This window comes from Paramisgurnus dabryanus, chromosome 4 (assembly GCF_030506205.2).
Source record: "Paramisgurnus dabryanus chromosome 4, PD_genome_1.1, whole genome shotgun sequence".
Taxonomy (NCBI): Eukaryota; Metazoa; Chordata; class Actinopteri; order Cypriniformes; family Cobitidae; genus Paramisgurnus; species Paramisgurnus dabryanus.
This window is the reverse complement of record NC_133340.1, coordinates 21681891-21702925: the sequence shown is the minus strand read 5'-3', so window position 1 is coordinate 21702925 and position 21035 is coordinate 21681891. Positions and strand designations below refer to the sequence as shown.

At 35.8% G+C, this 21035-nt stretch overlaps 1 protein-coding gene across 2 annotated transcripts; it reads left to right on the top strand.

The window, feature by feature from the left end:
- Positions 1–3356: 3356 nt before the first annotated feature.
- On the top strand, positions 3357–20516 carry LOC135760471 (B-cell receptor CD22-like). 2 transcript variants are annotated; one of them, XM_073814549.1, is made up of 11 exons: positions 3357–3427; positions 5234–5302; positions 6272–6622; positions 6704–6952; positions 7143–7400; positions 7499–7744; positions 8516–8603; positions 8701–8791; positions 19572–19658; positions 19798–19884; positions 20086–20516. In XM_073814549.1, the coding sequence occupies exons 2-11, from the start codon at positions 5248–5250 to the stop codon at positions 20179–20181; spliced, it is 1608 nt and encodes a 535-aa protein (XP_073670650.1). In that variant the 5' UTR covers positions 3357–3427; positions 5234–5247; the 3' UTR covers positions 20182–20516. The 2 variants fall into 2 exon arrangements, with proteins under 2 accessions (XP_073670650.1, XP_065130534.1); XM_065274462.2 differs by having other exon boundaries at positions 3375–3427; positions 5216–5302.
- The last annotated feature ends 519 nt before the right edge of the window (positions 20517–21035 follow it).

Below are 21035 nucleotides of genomic sequence, written 5' to 3'. Positions count from 1 at the left end.
ATATGACCCCTTTAAAATCGCTATTAAAAGCAAAAAACAATGTGCAGTTACCACAGCCAGCAGAGGGTAGCATCTTCTTCCTTTATTTCTTAACGCCATTCCAGCATCTACGGCTATATTCATGGCAAGAACCAGGTAATCCAGACACAAGTTTTATTCAGACAAGTTGATTCATACACAAGTTGGAGGAGGGACAATTTGGTATCTCCAATTTGCTTAACTTGCTTGTTTTTGGCCTGTGGGAGGAAACCGGAGTACCCGGAGTAAACCCACGCTGACACAGGGAGAACATGCAGAAACTCCACACAAAAAAGGCCACCTGCCCTAGCCGGGGCTCGAACCGGGGACCTTCTTGCTGTGAGGCAACAGTGTGAGCTTTCAATCACGTGTTTACTGTTATTTCTAACCTCAAACACATCGCATCATTCCGAGACAGTAAGTGCTTAGAATTTATAAAAAATATGAATTATCCGAGAACAATCAAGGGTAAAATAAAACATGAAAGAAAAACAGACATAGAAGGCAAATGTGCAGTTATTTGAGTAATAATTCGCCTATACTATATGGCACAAGTTAACTTCCCAGCTATTTTAAAACACTTGAAACTTTTATAATGCCAGTAAAAAACAATTTACATAAACTTCACATAATTCGTTTATTAAACACAAGATCTTTTTAATGTTACGCTTCCTGAAGTTTACCTCACTCGTATTCACTGATCTTTATAAATGACTGGAACGTTACGGCGTGAGGTGAAGCCAGCCCAGAGTCGAGCGGCCATCTTGGTATTCCCAATGGCAGAGGGCGTCATTGACTTGCATTCAAAATCATGATCTAAATTCACCTGGTTTACAGCGTATCAGAAATTTGTAACACAAAATTAGGATATGTGTACGTAAATTAATTGTTAATCCTGGTTTTATTTGCAATGTTTATGTTTTAATCGGGTAGTATAATAGATTTATAAAAAAAAAAAGTTAAGGTGAGTGTGTCTGCTGCATTCTGTTAATGACACAGGTATAAATAAAGTTTTTTGACATTAAGCTACACAGTCAGAGCGTTATTTCTCTGAATAAGTTTAGGTAACTTGTAAGTTTAGATAACACAATTACAAAACCAGCAAATTTTTGCATGCAGATACGGTACAAAGCATGATTATTTATTTATTTAGATTTCAGAATGAGCACGTTTGTCATTAATACTTAATATGCTGCGGTCTGTCTGCTGATCTGATACTCTGAATGTATAATAACTGTTTAAAAAACAAAACGTAACTTTCAGTAAATAACTATGTACATGATGAGGACGTTTGCATTGTAATAATGTACAGGGAGACTTCAGATATAAAAAGGGAGACTAGTAAAGTAATGTTTTATCATTAAAATCTGATAACGTCCATTGATTTAATAGAATGTTTGGGTATACCAACATGGCGGCACGGTGGCTTCACAATTGTGACGTCATGAGCAATTCAGTCATTTATATAGATCAGTGCTCATATTACAATCAAGCAGTGATTAACAGCGCTCTGATCCAATAGCGTTGGGCATTATTAAAAGATTGACAGTACTCTAAACCAGAGGTCCCCAACCACCGGGTCGCGACCCAGTACTGGGTCGTGGACAAGTTGCCACCGGGTCGCAAGAACGTCCCGAAAAAATGTGTATAATAGCCACGTAATAATCGGGTATTTTGTACTGTAAGAGCCGACTTCAAATAAGATCAATCATTTTCACTTTTGAACAGAGCCGCGCTCTCTCTCTTTTTCTCCGCCTCTCTCTCTCTACCAGCGCATCAGCGATCACATTGCTGTCATTAGAGTTTGAGCATACAGTACTTCTAAAACACAATCGATCAAAGAATTGCGGAGGTATGACTTTATGAATCATTTGCAAATGTACGTCGCAATGATGTACATATGCGGAGACGTTCAAATGTGTGACAGCGCAAATGACTGAAAAGTTATTATTTTATTCTTCTTTGAAACAACTTCAGAATTATCCATCGATCGTAGCACCATGATCAAAATAAACTATTAGGCTAATAATATTTTAACGGCTACACTTTTAACGTAGGCATCATTAATCATGGTAAACGTGAGTCTCCGTGCCTCTGCGCCCATGCAGCCGCAATTCTTCTGGCATCTCTCCTCCTTCACTGCATTTTTCTTCTCTTCTGTTACTTGGAATTGGGTCTCGAGCCCGACCAAGATTCGAGCTGCCTTCGAGAACAGCAAGCCAAGTTTGTTTAGGTTCCATTAATTATTAAGACTAAATGGGCAGGCAAACTAGTAAAAACAATGAAAGTAAAAAACAATCCGCCAAAATATGGTTTTACACGTCTATAGAAAATATACTATAGCCTAAATAAAGCAATTATTAATTTTCCTAATGCATGTTTGTTATCTTTACTTCCGTTTAAACGTAAATTTCGAAAAGGAGGATTGTCAGCACGTTTGAACAGCAACTCAGCGATCTGAAAAAATCTGCATGTTGAATTTTAAAATTGTTAAAAGTTGTAGTATGTTAGCAAAGTAAAGTTAGTTAAAACAAAATGTAAATATGCTTTTGGACTGTATAAACTTATTTTCCATCAGCTTTCTCTGGGCATACTTATTACTTTGTTACTGTGCTGATTTATTCAGAAGACTGTAAGCAAAATGCATTTCTGTAACTTTTTTACTTGCACATTTCTAGTTTGCTTATAATTGGTTTGGTGATTGTGTTTGTTCAGCGCTGTTTGCTCTATGATAATTTAACTCATTCAACACTAAAACACAAAAGCCAGCAGTTTGTTCAGTTTCAGTGAGCTGTGTTAGATTAAACCATTTCCACTTGTTAAGGTCTCAGAATGGAGGTATTGTAGCTTTAAAAGCTGATGTGGAAACCTGTGACTCATGCTCACATTTAAACCTTTAACGATCGCTTCAGTTTCACCTCTGGCCTGCAAAGGAAATGAGGGAAATAAAAAAGTGCACAAATGAAGTGTGAAGATGGGTGACAACCAGTGAAAAAAGAAACTGTAACAATAGAAATCACAACATTAAATGTATGTAATAATATTACGTTAAAAAAAGCCTTCATTTTACATTTATTTCATCATTGAATTGTCATTCGTCAGATCAGTAACATTATTAGATGGTAGTGGTCGAGTTTTTTTTTAGGTCTGTATTGTATGTATCATTAAGCATCTGCTTTTAAGATCTGTTGTTACTTTTATACACTCAACAACTGAAGATGTTATTTCAAGTGTTTTGGCAAACATTTCCTTTGCCCCCCTTTGCTGCAAAGTAAAACTACGTTCTGCATAAGCATCATATGCATCACCTCATATAAAAATAAGAGGTGTTAACCACAAACTGGTCAGAGGTTGTTAAACACAATGCTCTTCTGATCGTTTATTTTGTCCTTGGTTTTCAGTTAAACAGGTAAGAGCATCTATTTTTGTTATGTGGTTAAAAAATTATTTTTAATGTATTGAAAAAATATCTAAATCTAAAAGATCAAAGAACCTTGAAAGTGCTTTATAAAGACTTCAAATATATGTGCAAGCGTGCAGGTATAATAGTGGCACAGTATTGCATAATGTTTGGTACCTTTAAAAAAAGAGTATTATTTTATCTCACTTATAGAAATAAGTTTTTGGTTACTAAGAAATACTGTACATAAAAGGTTTTTTTTTTAATACCATGCATTTTATTTTTAGTCACTACCCAAGTCAAATCTTCTTCACGTTAAAACTGCTTTGCTTTATAAAATCTGTTTATGCTTTATTGTGTAGAATGTACACTTTAAAAATAAATGTGCTTCACAATGCAATAAAATAAAAAAATTGGCTAAATGGTTCCATAAAGACCCTTTAACATCACCTTTCTGATTCACAAAAGGTGCATTGTGGTGTAAAAAGATTCTTTAGATTGTAATAAGGCAGTTAAGAAATGGTTCTTAGAATCTTTAATGGAATTCTTTATTAAACCAAAATTGGTTCTTGTAACACCATCGCTCTAAAGAACCTTTAAAGCTTCTTTAATTTTATACACTGTCAGAAGAAATGGTCAAAATATTGTACCTATAGCTGTTATTGAGGCAGTACACTTGGTAAAGCTCCTAATGCATACAGTTTATGTACATATATGTATAGATTTGGTACCAGTATGTGTATTTTAGGTACAAATATGAACTCTTCAAGTGCAAAGGTGCAAGTTTTTTGAAGCATAACACACCAGTGACAGGGACCATTTTTGATAATTTATTCTGTCAGTATGCAGTAATAAAAATAAAAAAAAATAGAGAATTTGACATGACGCATTATGCACATGGTTCACATGATGCAATGAATACATATTTTGAATTTGTTAATATTTGGCCTGTTACCCGACCCGTACCTGCACACGCATAAATCACACACACTAAAATCATTCTAATTAAAGTGCTTTATTTTTTATCTTGTGTCTCTCTCAACATCACAACAGCATCACGAATGGGCTAATGAAACAGGTTAAAGTGCGCTTTGTTTTGTACAATTCAAGTAGTTTACCATCGGCACCTAACTAGGCTATGGAACCTGATAACTATACACAAACAGACCTATTAAGACCTAGCTTCCCGCTATCAATGGAAAAACTTTATGCAACGCTCGCTCCAATTAGGCTACGAGAAGCATCAACAAAGGTCGCACTGTCGCAGTGGTGGTGACCTGATGGCTCAAATGTCATATGTTGCGTGTGTAATGGTAATTTAGACATACAAATATTGCATATATTTTCATTCGTGCTACTACCTGCCCGCACAGAGTTATTTATCCACCGGCATCCCTGTCTTTGAATTTTAGGAATGTCATGATGCACGTAGGTTCAAATGATGCGCTGCACACATATTTTGACATGACGAACCACACACATGATGGACTAAACACATGTCGTGAAGAGCTTGCATTGTGCGCCCTCGAAGACACCACTATTCCTGTCCCACAGATATTAAAGCTGATTTGAAAGTCATATCATATATATCAGTTTTTGTCTTCAATTAGTCATACAAGCCAATATCTTTTCCACAGGAAGTTTGAATTAAGTTCACCCTCTTTTAGTAGGCTAGTTGTGAAAGCATAAGATGAAAACCCCCAAACAATCAGCAATTTTTTATGACCGTACTGGTTTTTGTATTGTATTGTGCTTGTGTATAATCACTTTCTTTCTTTAAAAATTACAACAAAACAGTTGTAAATCGCTCTGTAGGTGTGGCTATAGAGATGTCAGTCAAAATAGCTCCTCCTCTTCCTTTGATCCTTCTGCTCATGCTTCCAGGTAAGTCAGGCTGTTTTTATTCACTTTAAAGGGGTCATAGCATGAAAATCAGACTTGTCCATGTTAAAGTTCTATAATTGGGTCCCCAGTGCTTCTATCAACCTAGAAAATGTAGTAAAAATCAACCCAGTAACTTTGTTTAGGTAAGCCATTTTCTGAAAGCGTGTGAAAAATTAGGTCGTTCAGATTTTGCCTGTTTTGTGAGGTAGGTAGCAAGGCGAATTACAATAATACCGCCCCCTTTATCTGCAATATCCAACCACAGCACTGCAACTTAGTGCAGAGAAAAAGAGAGAGAAAGAAAAAAGTACTTGAAAGCACAATTGAGTTTCAATTACAACAAATCACCATCATTGTGATCAGTGTTTGCATTTCATCCGTTCATTTGCATTTTAAACGACACACCCATATATGGCGCACTTTTGCTCAGGCCTACAAATTAGCAATTTGAACATGCTATAATAAATTATCTGTGGAGTATTTTGAGCTAAAACTTCACATATGCACTCTGGGGACACCAAAGATTTGTTTTACATCTTAAAAAAATCTCATAATATGCCCCCTTTAAATAAAGTTGTTTTTATAGCATACACTCTTTCAGCTGGATTATTATTGTCATATTTCATGAAGTTAAAGTCACCATGAAACGGAAGTAGCAATTGTCTTATTATCCCTGTGGTGTTGTATATCTGGCTTGTGAAATGAAAAAAAAGGCAGGGCTTGACTTGAATTCATCCATCAAGAAATTATTGGATAGTTTAAAGTTGGTTTCTGTTTGCTTATCGCTGCTATCTTGTCCCGGACCATGCCCACCTGCCATATACCAAATGACCGGAAGTAAAGAGAGATCATCTTTAACAAATGACAGTTTTTATTTCAATTTCATTGTGACTTTAAATATTCAAGTTATATCTGTTATTTGTAGTTTTTTGAAAAGTGATTTGAAGTATGCTAATCGTTGTGTTTCAGGGGTTTCTAGTGATGTCGGTTGGGTTGTGAATTACAGCTCTTCAAAGATCTGCGCTCAAGAGGGCTCATCTGTGATAATCCCCTGCACTTATACATACCCTCCTGGATATGAAATCACCAAAGCATTTTGGACCAAAATATCAACCCCAACAGGTATAGAGCTTCCAGATCTGTCTGAAGACTCTGAATACAGTCAGAGGATTCAGTATCTGGGAGATAAACATCACAACTGCACCGTCAGACTGACTGATGTGAAACAGACAGATTCACACAAATACTATTTCAGATTCATCACTAATATAACAAGTGGAAAATGGACAGGCACACCTGGAGTTACTCTTACAGTTACAGGTAATCTCTTTATTAGTGAATGACCTCTTATTGTTTCATCAAGAGTAGACAAAGTCTTGCACAGAGCTCTCTTGTGTTAAGATCTGCAGGTGGAGACACAGCAGAGAGTAAAAGAAGGAGACTCAGTGACTCTGACATGTAAAAGCAGATGCAGTCTGACTGACAGACCAACATTCATCTGGTTTAAAAACACACAGTCATTAAGTGAGAGATCAGACAGAAACAATCAACTCATCCTACAGTCAGTTACAAGAGAGGATACAGGCAGATATAGCTGTGGTGTACAGGGACACAAACTCATATCATCTGCTACGTATCTAAATGTCATGTGTAAGTTCAATTTAAATCATTTTTAAAATGATCCTGAATGATTGTTGGTTTGACTATTGCGGAAAAGGAATTTTTGGTTAATATGTTCAGATTAAAAAACAAAAAAAAAACAAGGTAACCAGTCGAAATGATAAAACCTTACCATCTTTTGTTATTTTGATTCTTACAATGTCCCCAATGTTACTTTTAGATTCACCAAGGAAAGTTTTGGTGGGGATAAGTCCATCTGGTGAAATAGTGGAAGGTGATTCAGTGTCTCTGACCTGCAGCAGTGATGCTAACCCACCTGTTTACCAGTACAGATGGATTAAGGGAAACTTATTTGTAGGATTTGGAAAGACCTACATCATCAAAAGTATCAGAGCAGATCACAGTGGAGAATACAAGTGCAAGGTCTTCAATGAAATTGGATGGAAATACTCAAAAGCTGTGATTTTAAACGTTATGTGTAAGTTAAGTGTAATTTCATAGATCAACAGAGTTACTCTATCAATGGTTATAGGTTTATACAATGGTTATAAGTTTTGTGATTTTACTTTGTGTTAGACCCACCAAGGAATGTCTCATTGTTCATCAATGGATCTGGTGAAATAATGGAGGGTGATTCTGTGAATCTGACCTGCAGCAGTGAATCAAATCCACCGGTTCAAAACTACACCTGGTTTAAGGAAAATGAAACATCATCTGTTGGGTCTGGACAGATTTTCACAGCTATGGAGAATGGATGGTTCTACTGTGTGGCTGAGAATAAACACGGATTTCAGAGATCAGCTCCAGTTGCAGTAATACTTGGTAATACTTCCTAAAGTCTGTCCATCACTCCCTGTGGTCTGTCCTTCACTCCCTTAAGTCTGTCCATCACTTCCCAGCTAACAGAAAAAAGTTATAAGAACGTTCCCTGAAAGTTCCCAAGGTTCCCAAAAACGTTCTGCCGACGGAAAAAGTGTCCAGTTTTCTTGACGTTCTAAGAACGTTTTTGTGTTGTCTCAATGTTAGAGGAATGTTACATTTTACCATTTTTAAACGTTATGACAATGTCATGTTTTAATGTTCACACAATGTTTAAAACAACAACTGTTTATTATATTGACTTGTTTGACTATTATGTAAATGATAGAAAAACATTGCATTTTATTATTTTATAAAACATTTTTTCTGAATGTTCAGTAAATATATTGCTGTAAAAAACACAATTCACTTATTAGGCTTAGATGTTGATGTTTTGTTTAATTTTAAGTTACCATTATTGTGATTAGTGTTTGTTTTAGTTAAACTCTTGACTTTTTGTGTGCAAGTTTTTCCCCTGGTTGTGTTAACTTTGTGTTAATACACCACATTTGTAATGAACATGTAAAGTTAATAGTGTAATTCTGTGGTTGTTGGTACATAATGGTAAAAATCATCACCTAATTAATTTACTAATCAAAAGTGTATTTTCTGTCAATGATGTAAAGGAGATCCAGCACTTTCACAGCAGTTTGTCATTAAGGAGTTTTAGAAACTTTGGACAAAAAATATCCGCTGTATAATTGTATAACAAGAAGTTCAATTCTCTCTCTACAGGTGGAAAAGACATACTTTTGTATTTAATTGCTGGGGGCATAAGTGCATTTGGAGGTTTAATTTTTTTTTTCATAATTTTGTTCTTTAGGTAAGTAAGTTCATCTTGTTCATACAGTCAAAACATATTCGAATCAAAGCATGCATGTTTTTGCTAAAAAAAAAAAATATTTGTTTCTACTGAACAGTTGTGCACACAGGAAGAAAAAACAAAGAACTAATAACATCAGAGCAATGCAGGACAATGACACAGGATATGAAACCAGACTGGCGAAGATGGTAAAGTTCAATATGAATATGTGTTCATGTCACTTATTGGTAGAGCATTGTGTCATTGGCGCAAATAGTCATGACTCATGTGTTCGATCCCTTGGAACACATGTATTGTAAATGTATATCTTGTAAAGCACTGTAAGTTACTTTGGATAAAAGCATCCGCTGAATGACCTAGGGGATGTCAGACCACTGATCCAAATTAACAAGATAAACCTTAAAGGGTAGCACTTTATTTTACAGTACGTGTATTTACCTTGTACATATATGGTAAATAAGTTGTACTTACCCGCCAATGTGTGGAACTTACTTTTAGGTATCTACATGGTAATTCATTGGTATCATTACTGTACTTACTAGTGGTACATACTTGGTAGTTATTATGTAACTTTAGATAAGTACTGGGTAATAACAGATACATACATAGTGTATGTATACTGTAACTAACCAGAAACACTACTGTACTTACAAATTGTATATACATGATAAGTGTGTGGTACCTGTAGGCCAGTGTAAGCTAATGACCGGCACATATGGTGTATGTATACTGTAACTAACAAGAAACACTACTGTACTTACAAATAAGTGTGTGGTAAGTTATACTTATACCATACTTATACCATACGTATATTATAACTAAGAACAAACATTACTGATATGCCATTTTGGTACTCAGTATATTTGTCCTTTTAACCAAGCATTAAATAACCGTATGCATTAACTACTGGTTACATTCAGTAGTATGTCCATGGTTACTTCATGGCAACAGGACTGTAAAATAAAGTGTTGCTTTTTACACAGTTATTACATAGGACCTATCACCTAAGATATAGCATCATATACATGTCACTGTGAGGCAAACCCAACTATTGACTATAATACGCATTAACTACTGGGTACATTCACTAGTACGTCCATGATAACTGCATGGAAACAGGACTGTAAAATAAAGTGTTGCTTTTTACACAGTTATTACATAGGACCTACCACCTAAGATATAGCATCATATACATGTCACTGTGAGGCAAACCCAACCATTGACTATAATACGCATTAACTACTGGGTACATTCACTAGTACATCCATGGTAACTGCATGGAAACAGGACTGTAAAATAAAGTGTTGCTTTTTACACAGTTATTACATAGGACCTACCACCTAAGATATAGCATCATATACATGTCACTGTGAAGCAAACCCAACCATTGACTATAATACGTATTAACTACTGGGTACATTCACTAGTACGTCCATGATAACTGCATGGAAACAGGACTGTAAAATAAAGTGTTGCTTTTTAAACAGTTATTACATAGGACCTACCACCTAAGATATAGCATCATATACATGTCACTGTGAGGCAAACCCAACCATTGACTATAATACGCATTAACTACTGGGTACATTCACTAGTACATCCATGGTAACTGCATGGAAACAGGACTGTAAAATAAAGTGTTGCTTTTTACACAGTTATTACATAGGACCTACCACCTAAGATATAGCATCATATACAGTACATGTCACTGTGAGGCAAACCCAACCATTGACTATAATACGTATTAACTACTGGGTACATTCACTAGTACATCCATGATAACTGCATGGATACAGGACTGTAAAATAAAGTGTTGCTTTTTACACAGTTATTTTATAGGACCTACCACCTAAGATATAGCATCATATACATGTCACTGTGAGGCAAACCCAACTATTGACTATAATACGCATTAACTACTGGGTACATTCACTAGTACGTCCATGATAACTGCATGGAAACAGGACTGTAAAATAAAGTGTTGCTTTTTACACAGTTATTACATAGGACCTACCACCTAAGATATAGAATCATATACATGTCACTGTGAAGCAAACCCAACCATTGACTATAATACGTATTAACTACTGGGTACATTCACTAGTACGTCCATGATAACTGCATGGATACAGGACTGTAAAATAAAGTGTTGCTTTTTACACAGTTATTACATAGGACCTACCACCTAAGATATAGAATCATATACATGTCACTGTGAAGCAAACCCAACCATTGACTATAATACGTATTAACTACTGGGTACATTCACTAGTACGTCCATGATAACTGCATGGAAACAGGACTGTAAAATAAAGTGTTGCTTTTTAAACAGTTATTACATAGGACCTACCACCTAAGATATAGCATCATATACATGTCACTGTGAGGCAAACCCAACTATTGACTATCATATGCATTAACTACTGGGTACATTCACTAGTACATCCATGGTACCTGCATGGAAACAGGACTGTAAAATAAAGTGTTGCTTTTTACACAGTTATTACATAGGACCTACCACCTAAGATATAGCATCATATACATGTCACTGTGAGGCAAACCCAACCATTGACTATAATACGCATTAACTACTGGGTACATTCACTAGTACATCCATGGTAACTGCATGGAAACAGGACTGTAAAATAAAGTGTTGCTTTTTACACAGTTATTACATAGGACCTACCACCTAAGATATAGCATCATATACATGTCACTGTGAGGCAAACCCAACCATTGACTATAATACGCATTAACTACTGGGTACATTCACTAGTACATCCATGATAACTGCATTGATACAGGACTGTAAAATAAAGTGTTGCTTTTTACACAGTTATTACATAGGACCTACCACCTAAGATATAGCATCATATACATGTCACTGTGAGGCAAACCCAACCATTGACTATAATACGCATTAACTACTGGGTACATTCACTAGTACATCCATGATAACTGCATTGATACAGGACTGTAAAATAAAGTGTTGCTTTTTACACAGTTATTACATAGGACCTACCACCTAAGATATAGCATCATATACATGTCACTGTGAGGCAAACCCAACCATTGACTATAATACGCATTAACTACTGGGTACATTCACTAGTACGTCCATGATAACTGCATGGATACAGGACTGTAAAATAAAGTGTTGCTTTTTACACAGTTATTACATAGGACCTACCACCTAAGATATAGCATCATATACATGTCACTGTGAGGCAAACCCAACTATTGACTATAATACGCATTAACTACTGGGTACATTCACTAGTACGTCCATGATAACTGCATGGATACAGGACTGTAAAATAAAGTGTTGCTTTTTACACAGTTATTACATAGGACCTACCACCTAAGATATAGCATCATATACATGTCACTGTGAAGCAAACCCAACCATTGACTATAATACGTATTAACTACTGGGTACATTCACTAGTACATCCATGGTACCTGCATGGATACAGGACTGTAAAATAAAGTGTTGCTTTTTAAACAGTTATTACATAGGACCTACCACCTAAGATATAGCATCATATACATGTCACTGTGAGGCAAACCCAACTATTGACTATCATATGCATTAACTACTGGGTACATTCACTAGTACATCCATGGTAACTGCATGGAAACAGGACTGTAAAATAAAGTGTTGCTTTTTACACAGTTATTACATAGGACCTACCACCTAAGATATAGAATCATATACATGTCACTGTGAAGCAAACCCAACCATTGACTATAATACGTATTAACTACTGGGTACATTCACTAGTACGTCCATGATAACTGCATGGAAACAGGACTGTAAAATAAAGTGTTGCTTTTTAAACAGTTATTACATAGGACCTACCACCTAAGATATAGCATCATATACATGTCACTGTGAGGCAAACCCAACCATTGACTATAATACGCATTAACTACTGGGTACATTCACTAGTACATCCATGGTAACTGCATGGAAACAGGACTGTAAAATAAAGTGTTGCTTTTTACACAGTTATTACATAGGACCTACCACCTAAGATATAGCATCATATACAGTACATGTCACTGTGAGGCAAACCCAACCATTGACTATAATACGTATTAACTACTGGGTACATTCACTAGTACATCCATGATAACTGCATGGATACAGGACTGTAAAATAAAGTGTTGCTTTTTACACAGTTATTACATAGGACCTACCACCTAAGATATAGCATCATATACATGTCACTGTGAGGCAAACCCAACTATTGACTATAATACACATTAACTACTGGGTACATTCACTAGTACGTCCATGATAACTGCATGGATACAGGACTGTAAAATAAAGTGTTGCTTTTTACACAGTTATTACATAGGACCTACCACCTAAGATATAGCATCATATACAGTACATGTCACTGTGAGGCAAACCCAACCATTGACTATAATACGTATTAACTACTGGGTACATTCACTAGTACGTCCATGATAACTGCATGGATACAGGACTGTAAAATAAAGTGTTGCTTTTTACACAGTTATTACATAGGACCTACCACCTAAGATATAGCATCATATACAGTACATGTCACTGTGAGGCAAACCCAACCATTGACTATAATACGTATTAACTACTGGGTACATTCACTAGTACATCCATGATAACTGCATTGATACAGGACTGTAAAATAAAGTGTTGCTTTTTACACAGTTATTACATAGGACCTACCACCTAAGATATAGCATCATATACATGTCACTGTGAGGCAAACCCAACTATTGACTATAATACGCATTAACTACTGGGTACATTCACTAGTACGTCCATGATAACTGCATGGATACAGGACTGTAAAATAAAGTGTTGCTTTTTACACAGTTATTACATAGGACCTACCACCTAAGATATAGCATCATATACATGTCACTGTGAGGCAAACCCAACTATTGACTATAATACGCATTAACTACTGGGTACATTCACTAGTACGTCCATGATAACTGCATGGATACAGGACTGTAAAATAAAGTGTTGCTTTTTACACAGTTATTACATAGGACCTACCACCTAAGATATAGCATCATATACATGTCACTGTGAGGCAAACCCAACTATTGACTATAATACGCATTAACTACTGGGTACATTCACTAGTACGTCCATGATAACTGCATGGATACAGGACTGTAAAATAAAGTGTTGCTTTTTAAACAGTTATTACATAGGACCTACCACCTAAGATATAGCATCATATACATGTCACTGTGAGGCAAACTCAACCATTGACTATAATACGCATTAACTACTGGGTACATTCACTAGTACGTCCATGGTAACTGCATGGAAACAGGACTGTAAAATAAAGTGTTGCTTTTTACACAGTTATTACATAGGACCTACCACCTAAGATATAGCATCATATACATGTCACTGTGAGGCAAACTCAACCATTGACTATAATACGCATTAACTACTGGGTACATTCACTAGTACATCCATGGTACCTGCATGGATACAGGACTGTAAAATAAAGTGTTGCTTTTTACACAGTTATTACATAGGACCTACCACCTAAGATATAGCATCATATACATGTCACTGTGAAGCAAACCCAACCATTGACTATAATACGTATTAACTACTGGGTACATTCACTAGTACATCCATGGTACCTGCATGGATACAGGACTGTAAAATAAAGTGTTGCTTTTTACACAGTTATTACATAGGACCTACCACCTAAGATATAGCATCATATACATGTCACTGTGAGGCAAACCCAACTATTGACTATAATACGCATTAACTACTGGGTACATTCACTAGTACGTCCATGATAACTGCATGGATACAGGACTGTAAAATAAAGTGTTGCTTTTTACACAGTTATTACATAGGACCTACCACCTAAGATATAGCATCATATACATGTCACTGTGAGGCAAACCCAACTATTGACTATCATATGCATTAACTACTGGGTACATTCACTAGTACATCCATGGTAACTGCATGGAAACAGGACTGTAAAATAAAGTGTTGCTTTTTACACAGTTATTACATAGGACCTACCACCTAAGATATAGCATCATATACATGTCACTGTGAAGCAAACCCAACCATTGACTATAATACGTATTAACTACTGGGTACATTCACTAGTACATCCATGGTACCTGCATGGATACAGGACTGTAAAATAAAGTGTTGCTTTTTAAACAGTTATTACATAGGACCTACCACCTAAGATATAGCATCATATACATGTCACTGTGAGGCAAACCCAACCATTGACTATAATACGCATTAACTACTGGGTACATTCACTAGTACATCCATGGTACCTGCATGGATACAGGACTGTAAAATAAAGTGTTGCTTTTTACACAGTTATTACATAGGACCTACCACCTAAGATATAGCATCATATACATGTCACTGTGAAGCAAACCCAACCATTGACTATAATACGTATTAACTACTGGGTACATTCACTAGTACATCCATGGTACCTGCATGGATACAGGACTGTAAAATAAAGTGTTGCTTTTTACACAGTTATTACATAGGACCTACCACCTAAGATATAGCATCATATACATGTCACTGTGAGGCAAACCCAACTATTGACTATAATACGCATTAACTACTGGGTACATTCACTAGTACGTCCATGATAACTGCATGGATACAGGACTGTAAAATAAAGTGTTGCTTTTTACACAGTTATTACATAGGACCTACCACCTAAGATATAGCATCATATACATGTCACTGTGAAGCAAACCCAACCATTGACTATAATACGTATTAACTACTGGGTACATTCACTAGTACATCCATGGTACCTGCATGGATACAGGACTGTAAAATAAAGTGTTGCTTTTTAAACAGTTATTACATAGGACCTACCACCTAAGATATAGCATCATATACATGTCACTGTGAGGCAAACCCAACTATTGACTATCATATGCATTAACTACTGGGTACATTCACTAGTACATCCATGGTAACTGCATGGAAACAGGACTGTAAAATAAAGTGTTGCTTTTTACACAGTTATTACATAGGACCTACCACCTAAGATATAGAATCATATACATGTCACTGTGAAGCAAACCCAACCATTGACTATAATACGTATTAACTACTGGGTACATTCACTAGTACGTCCATGATAACTGCATGGAAACAGGACTGTAAAATAAAGTGTTGCTTTTTAAACAGTTATTACATAGGACCTACCACCTAAGATATAGCATCATATACATGTCACTGTGAGGCAAACCCAACCATTGACTATAATACGCATTAACTACTGGGTACATTCACTAGTACATCCATGGTAACTGCATGGATACAGGACTGTAAAATAAAGTGTTGCTTTTTACACAGTTATTACATAGGACCTACCACCTAAGATATAGCATCATATACATGTCACTGTGAGGCAAACCCAACTATTGACTATAATACGCATTAACTACTGGGTACATTCACTAGTACGTCCATGATAACTGCATGGATACAGGACTGTAAAATAAAGTGTTGCTTTTTACACAGTTATTACATAGGACCTACCACCTAAGATATAGCATCATATACATGTCACTGTGAGGCAAACCCAACTATTGACTATAATACGCATTAACTACTGGGTACATTCACTAGTACGTCCATGATAACTGCATGGATACAGGACTGTAAAATAAAGTGTTGCTTTTTACACAGTTATTACATAGGACCTACCACCTAAGATATAGCATCATATACATGTCACTGTGAGGCAAACCCAACTATTGACTATAATACGCATTAACTACTGGGTACATTCACTAGTACGTCCATGATAACTGCATGGATACAGGACTGTAAAATAAAGTGTTGCTTTTTACACAGTTATTACATAGGACCTACCACCTAAGATATAGCATCATATACAGTACATGTCACTGTGAGGCAAACCCAACCATTGACTATAATACGTATTAACTACTGGGTACATTCACTAGTACATCCATGATAACTGCATTGATACAGGACTGTAAAATAAAGTGTTGCTTTTTACACAGTTATTACATAGGACCTACCACCTAAGATATAGCATCATATACATGTCACTGTGAGGCAAACCCAACTATTGACTATAATACGCATTAACTACTGGGTACATTCACTAGTACGTCCATGATAACTGCATGGATACAGGACTGTAAAATAAAGTGTTGCTTTTTACACAGTTATTACATAGGACCTACCACCTAAGATATAGCATCATATACAGTACATGTCACTGTGAGGCAAACCCAACCATTGACTATAATACGTATTAACTACTGGGTACATTCACTAGTACATCCATGATAACTGCATTGATACAGGACTGTAAAATAAAGTGTTGCTTTTTACACAGTTATTACATAGGACCTACCACCTAAGATATAGCATCATATACATGTCACTGTGAGGCAAACCCAACTATTGACTATAATACGCATTAACTACTGGGTACATTCACTAGTACGTCCATGATAACTGCATGGATACAGGACTGTAAAATAAAGTGTTGCTTTTTACACAGTTATTACATAGGACCTACCACCTAAGATATAGCATCATATACATGTCACTGTGAGGCAAACCCAACTATTGACTATAATACGCATTAACTACTGGGTACATTCACTAGTACGTCCATGATAACTGCATGGATACAGGACTGTAAAATAAAGTGTTGCTTTTTACACAGTTATTACATAGGACCTACCACCTAAGATATAGAATCATATACATGTCACTGTGAGGCAAACCCAACCATTGACTATAATACGCATTAACTACTGGGTACATTCACTAGTACATCCATGGTACCTGCATGGATACAGGACTGTAAAATAAAGTGTTGCTTTTTAAACAGTTATTACATAGGACCTACCACCTAAGATATAGCATCATATACATGTCACTGTGAGGCAAACCCAACCATTGACTATAATACGCATTAACTACTGGGTACATTCACTAGTACATCCATGGTAACTGCATGGAAACAGGACTGTAAAATAAAGTGTTGCTTTTTACACAGTTATTACATAGGACCTACCACCTAAGATATAGCATCATATACATGTCACTGTGAGGCAAACCCAACCATTGACTATAATACGCATTAACTACTGGGTACATTCACTAGTACATCCATGGTACCTGCATGGATACAGGACTGTAAAATAAAGTGTTGCTTTTTAAACAGTTATTACATAGGACTTACCACCTAAGATATAGCATCATATACATGTCACTGTGAGGCAAACCCAACTATTGACTATCATATGCATTAACTACTGGGTACATTCACTAGTACATCCATGGTAACTGCATGGAAACAGGACTGTAAAATAAAGTGTTGCTTTTTACACAGTTATTACATAGGACCTACCACCTAAGATATAGCATCATATACTTGTCACTGTGAAGCAAACCCAACCATTGACTATAATACGTATTAACTACTGGGTACATTCACTAGTACATCCATGGTACCTGCATGGATACAGGACTGTAAAATAAAGTGTTGCTTTTTAAACAGTTATTACATAGGACCTACCACCTAAGATATAGCATCATATACATGTCACTGTGAGGCAAACCCAACCATTGACTATAATACGCATTAACTACTGGGTACATTCACTAGTACATCCATGGTACCTGCATGGATACAGGACTGTAAAATAAAGTGTTGCTTTTTAAACAGTTATTACATAGGACCTACCACCTAAGATATAGCATCATATACATGTCACTGTGAGGCAAACCCAACTATTGACTATCATATGCATTAACTACTGGGTACATTCACTAGTACATCCATGGTAACTGCATGGAAACAGGACTGTAAAATAAAGTGTTGCTTTTTACACAGTTATTACATAGGACCTACCACCTAAGATATAGAATCATATACATGTCACTGTGAGGCAAACCCAACTATTGACTATCATATGCATTAACTACTGGGTACATTCACTAGTACACACTTATTGTGTATATACAATTTTTAAGTACAGAAGTGTTTGATATTATTTATCATATATGTACACTATAAATATCTGTCATTTACCCTAACTTGCCTGTAAATACTAAATACTTATATTGTACATTTATTTGTAAGTACAGTAATGTTCCTGTTAGTTACAGTATACCTACACTATAAGTATGTATCTGTTATTACCCAGTACTTATCTAGATTTACATAATAACTACCAAGTATGTAGCACTGGTAAGTACAGTAATGATACCAATTAATTACCATGTAGATACCTAAAAGTAAGTACCACACATTTGTCGGTAAGTACAACTTATTTACCATATATGTACAAGGTAAGTACACGTACTGTAAAATAAAGTGCTACCCCTTAAAGTTAAAGAAATGTCAAACCAATAATAATTCAATAATTAAAGACCAGAGGTCTCATTTATAAAACGGTTCATAGGATCCTTACTAAAAGTGTATGTGCGCACAAAACACAAAAATGGCATACGCCAAAAAAATATCAAGTCTTATAAAACAAAGAAAAGTTCCCTTTATAAATCACAGATCACCTGCAAGTGTGCATCCTTGAATCATCCTCAAATCCCACCCTGCAAGCCCATTTTCTTATCAATTTAGTTTTTTTATAGATCACAACCTTGTGTGGGAACTGGCTTTCACATGTTTTCAGCCCCGTTTTGTGCGTACGCACGCTTTATAAATGAGACCCAGGCCAATGTGACTAAATAATAAATCAGCAACAAATTTAATAATAAATGAATGTGTAAAAGCAGGTACATCCACTCAAAATGTAAATAACTTGTGAGATCTCGCAAAATACTAAATGAACATGAGCTCCGTTTATCGATCAAACAAGAAGTATCAGCTGCGTCTGTGATGTCACAGTTATAAGTTTTCTTTATGAGTCCCGTTCTTTTTACAGCACGATGACCTTGGCAACAACGCATGCACAAATTTCATCCCTGCATGCAATGTCTTTCAGGAGGAGGTTATCTCTTCATCTTCAGCAGTAAGTCAAGATGTGAAGCTAGACATCATTATGTTTTTTTTTAAACAGACTTTTTCAAATAAACAAAAACAGAGTGAACAGCGAAGACAAAATATGTGAAAAATATGTGAATGATTTCTCTCTCTATCTTTCCTGACAGGAAGCTGACGACAGATATGACACATACAGAAGTTATGACACAGTACACGTGTCCTCTGAAGATGTGTACTGTATACCGGATACACCTGTAAGTTGAGATAAGAAATTACTTGCGTTTTATTTTATGCATTGTTTTTATATTATTTAATATCTTTATTTTTAAGCATCTGTACTACTTATTGTACAACAAAGGCGATATATTTTAACATCTTACAGGGGAATGTCAGAGGTATTAACTGTGTTTTGGTAAATGGCCTTATGATTTTGTTTTTCTGTCTCTTTCCTTTAGCCTGCTGACCACAGTGATGGCATATACATGAATTTTGACGCGGGCAGGTCCTTTGCATCTGATCATCTCAAATCAAACGTCTTCTATAAAGAGTGAAAGATTTGAGGAAGGATTTGTAACATTTCAGTTTCTTATTAGCGTCAGGCTCCGTTATATATTTGATAATTTAGCAGTAGTTAGTGTGTAAATGGGGCTACAACAGTTTTGTAATAATAAGCATTATCATTTATTCACAAACGCCTCTGAAGTTCATACTGTGAAACTTACATACATTTGGGTTTTGTGTTGTCCCGGGAACTCCTGTATAATTCAACCAATCAGAGGAAGGCTTTGAACATGCTAAAGTGTTTCTGGTTAAGTGGTCCATATGCATCAGGCATTCAGCCAACAGTTCATGTGTGATGTCGGAGGGTGGTTACCATGTTAGTACCATTGAATCAATATCACGTTTGCACCCTCCATTAATATTGAAAAAATATAGAAATTTCAACAAATCACCATCATTGTGATCAGTGTTTGCTTTAGTTGGGCCCTTGACTCTTGTGTTTTAATGGTAAGTTTTTTTTTGCTTTAGAAGCAGTTTTAAAATACATCTGCTATCACAAAGAAAACAAAGGTCTAATGTTATCAAGTAGTTTAATTCTAGTAGATATATCTGAATAATACAAATGAAATACTGTTAAAGTTGTGCAAGAAATGGATATTACAGTACTAGTTTGAACCAGTGTAAGGTCTGTTATTTTGAGAATTTTTAAAAAACTTAGAATGTTAAACTACTGAATCTATCTCTGACATCATGAATCAGTCTATGAATCTCATCAATGGTGACGATCAACAAAAGAAAGCTTCATGATGCAATGCATGCTGGGTATCATTGTAGTACTAAACTAATTTTTGACTACTTTATGAATTTGTTTGATGATTGTCAGCACAGTTGATATTTGTAGGAT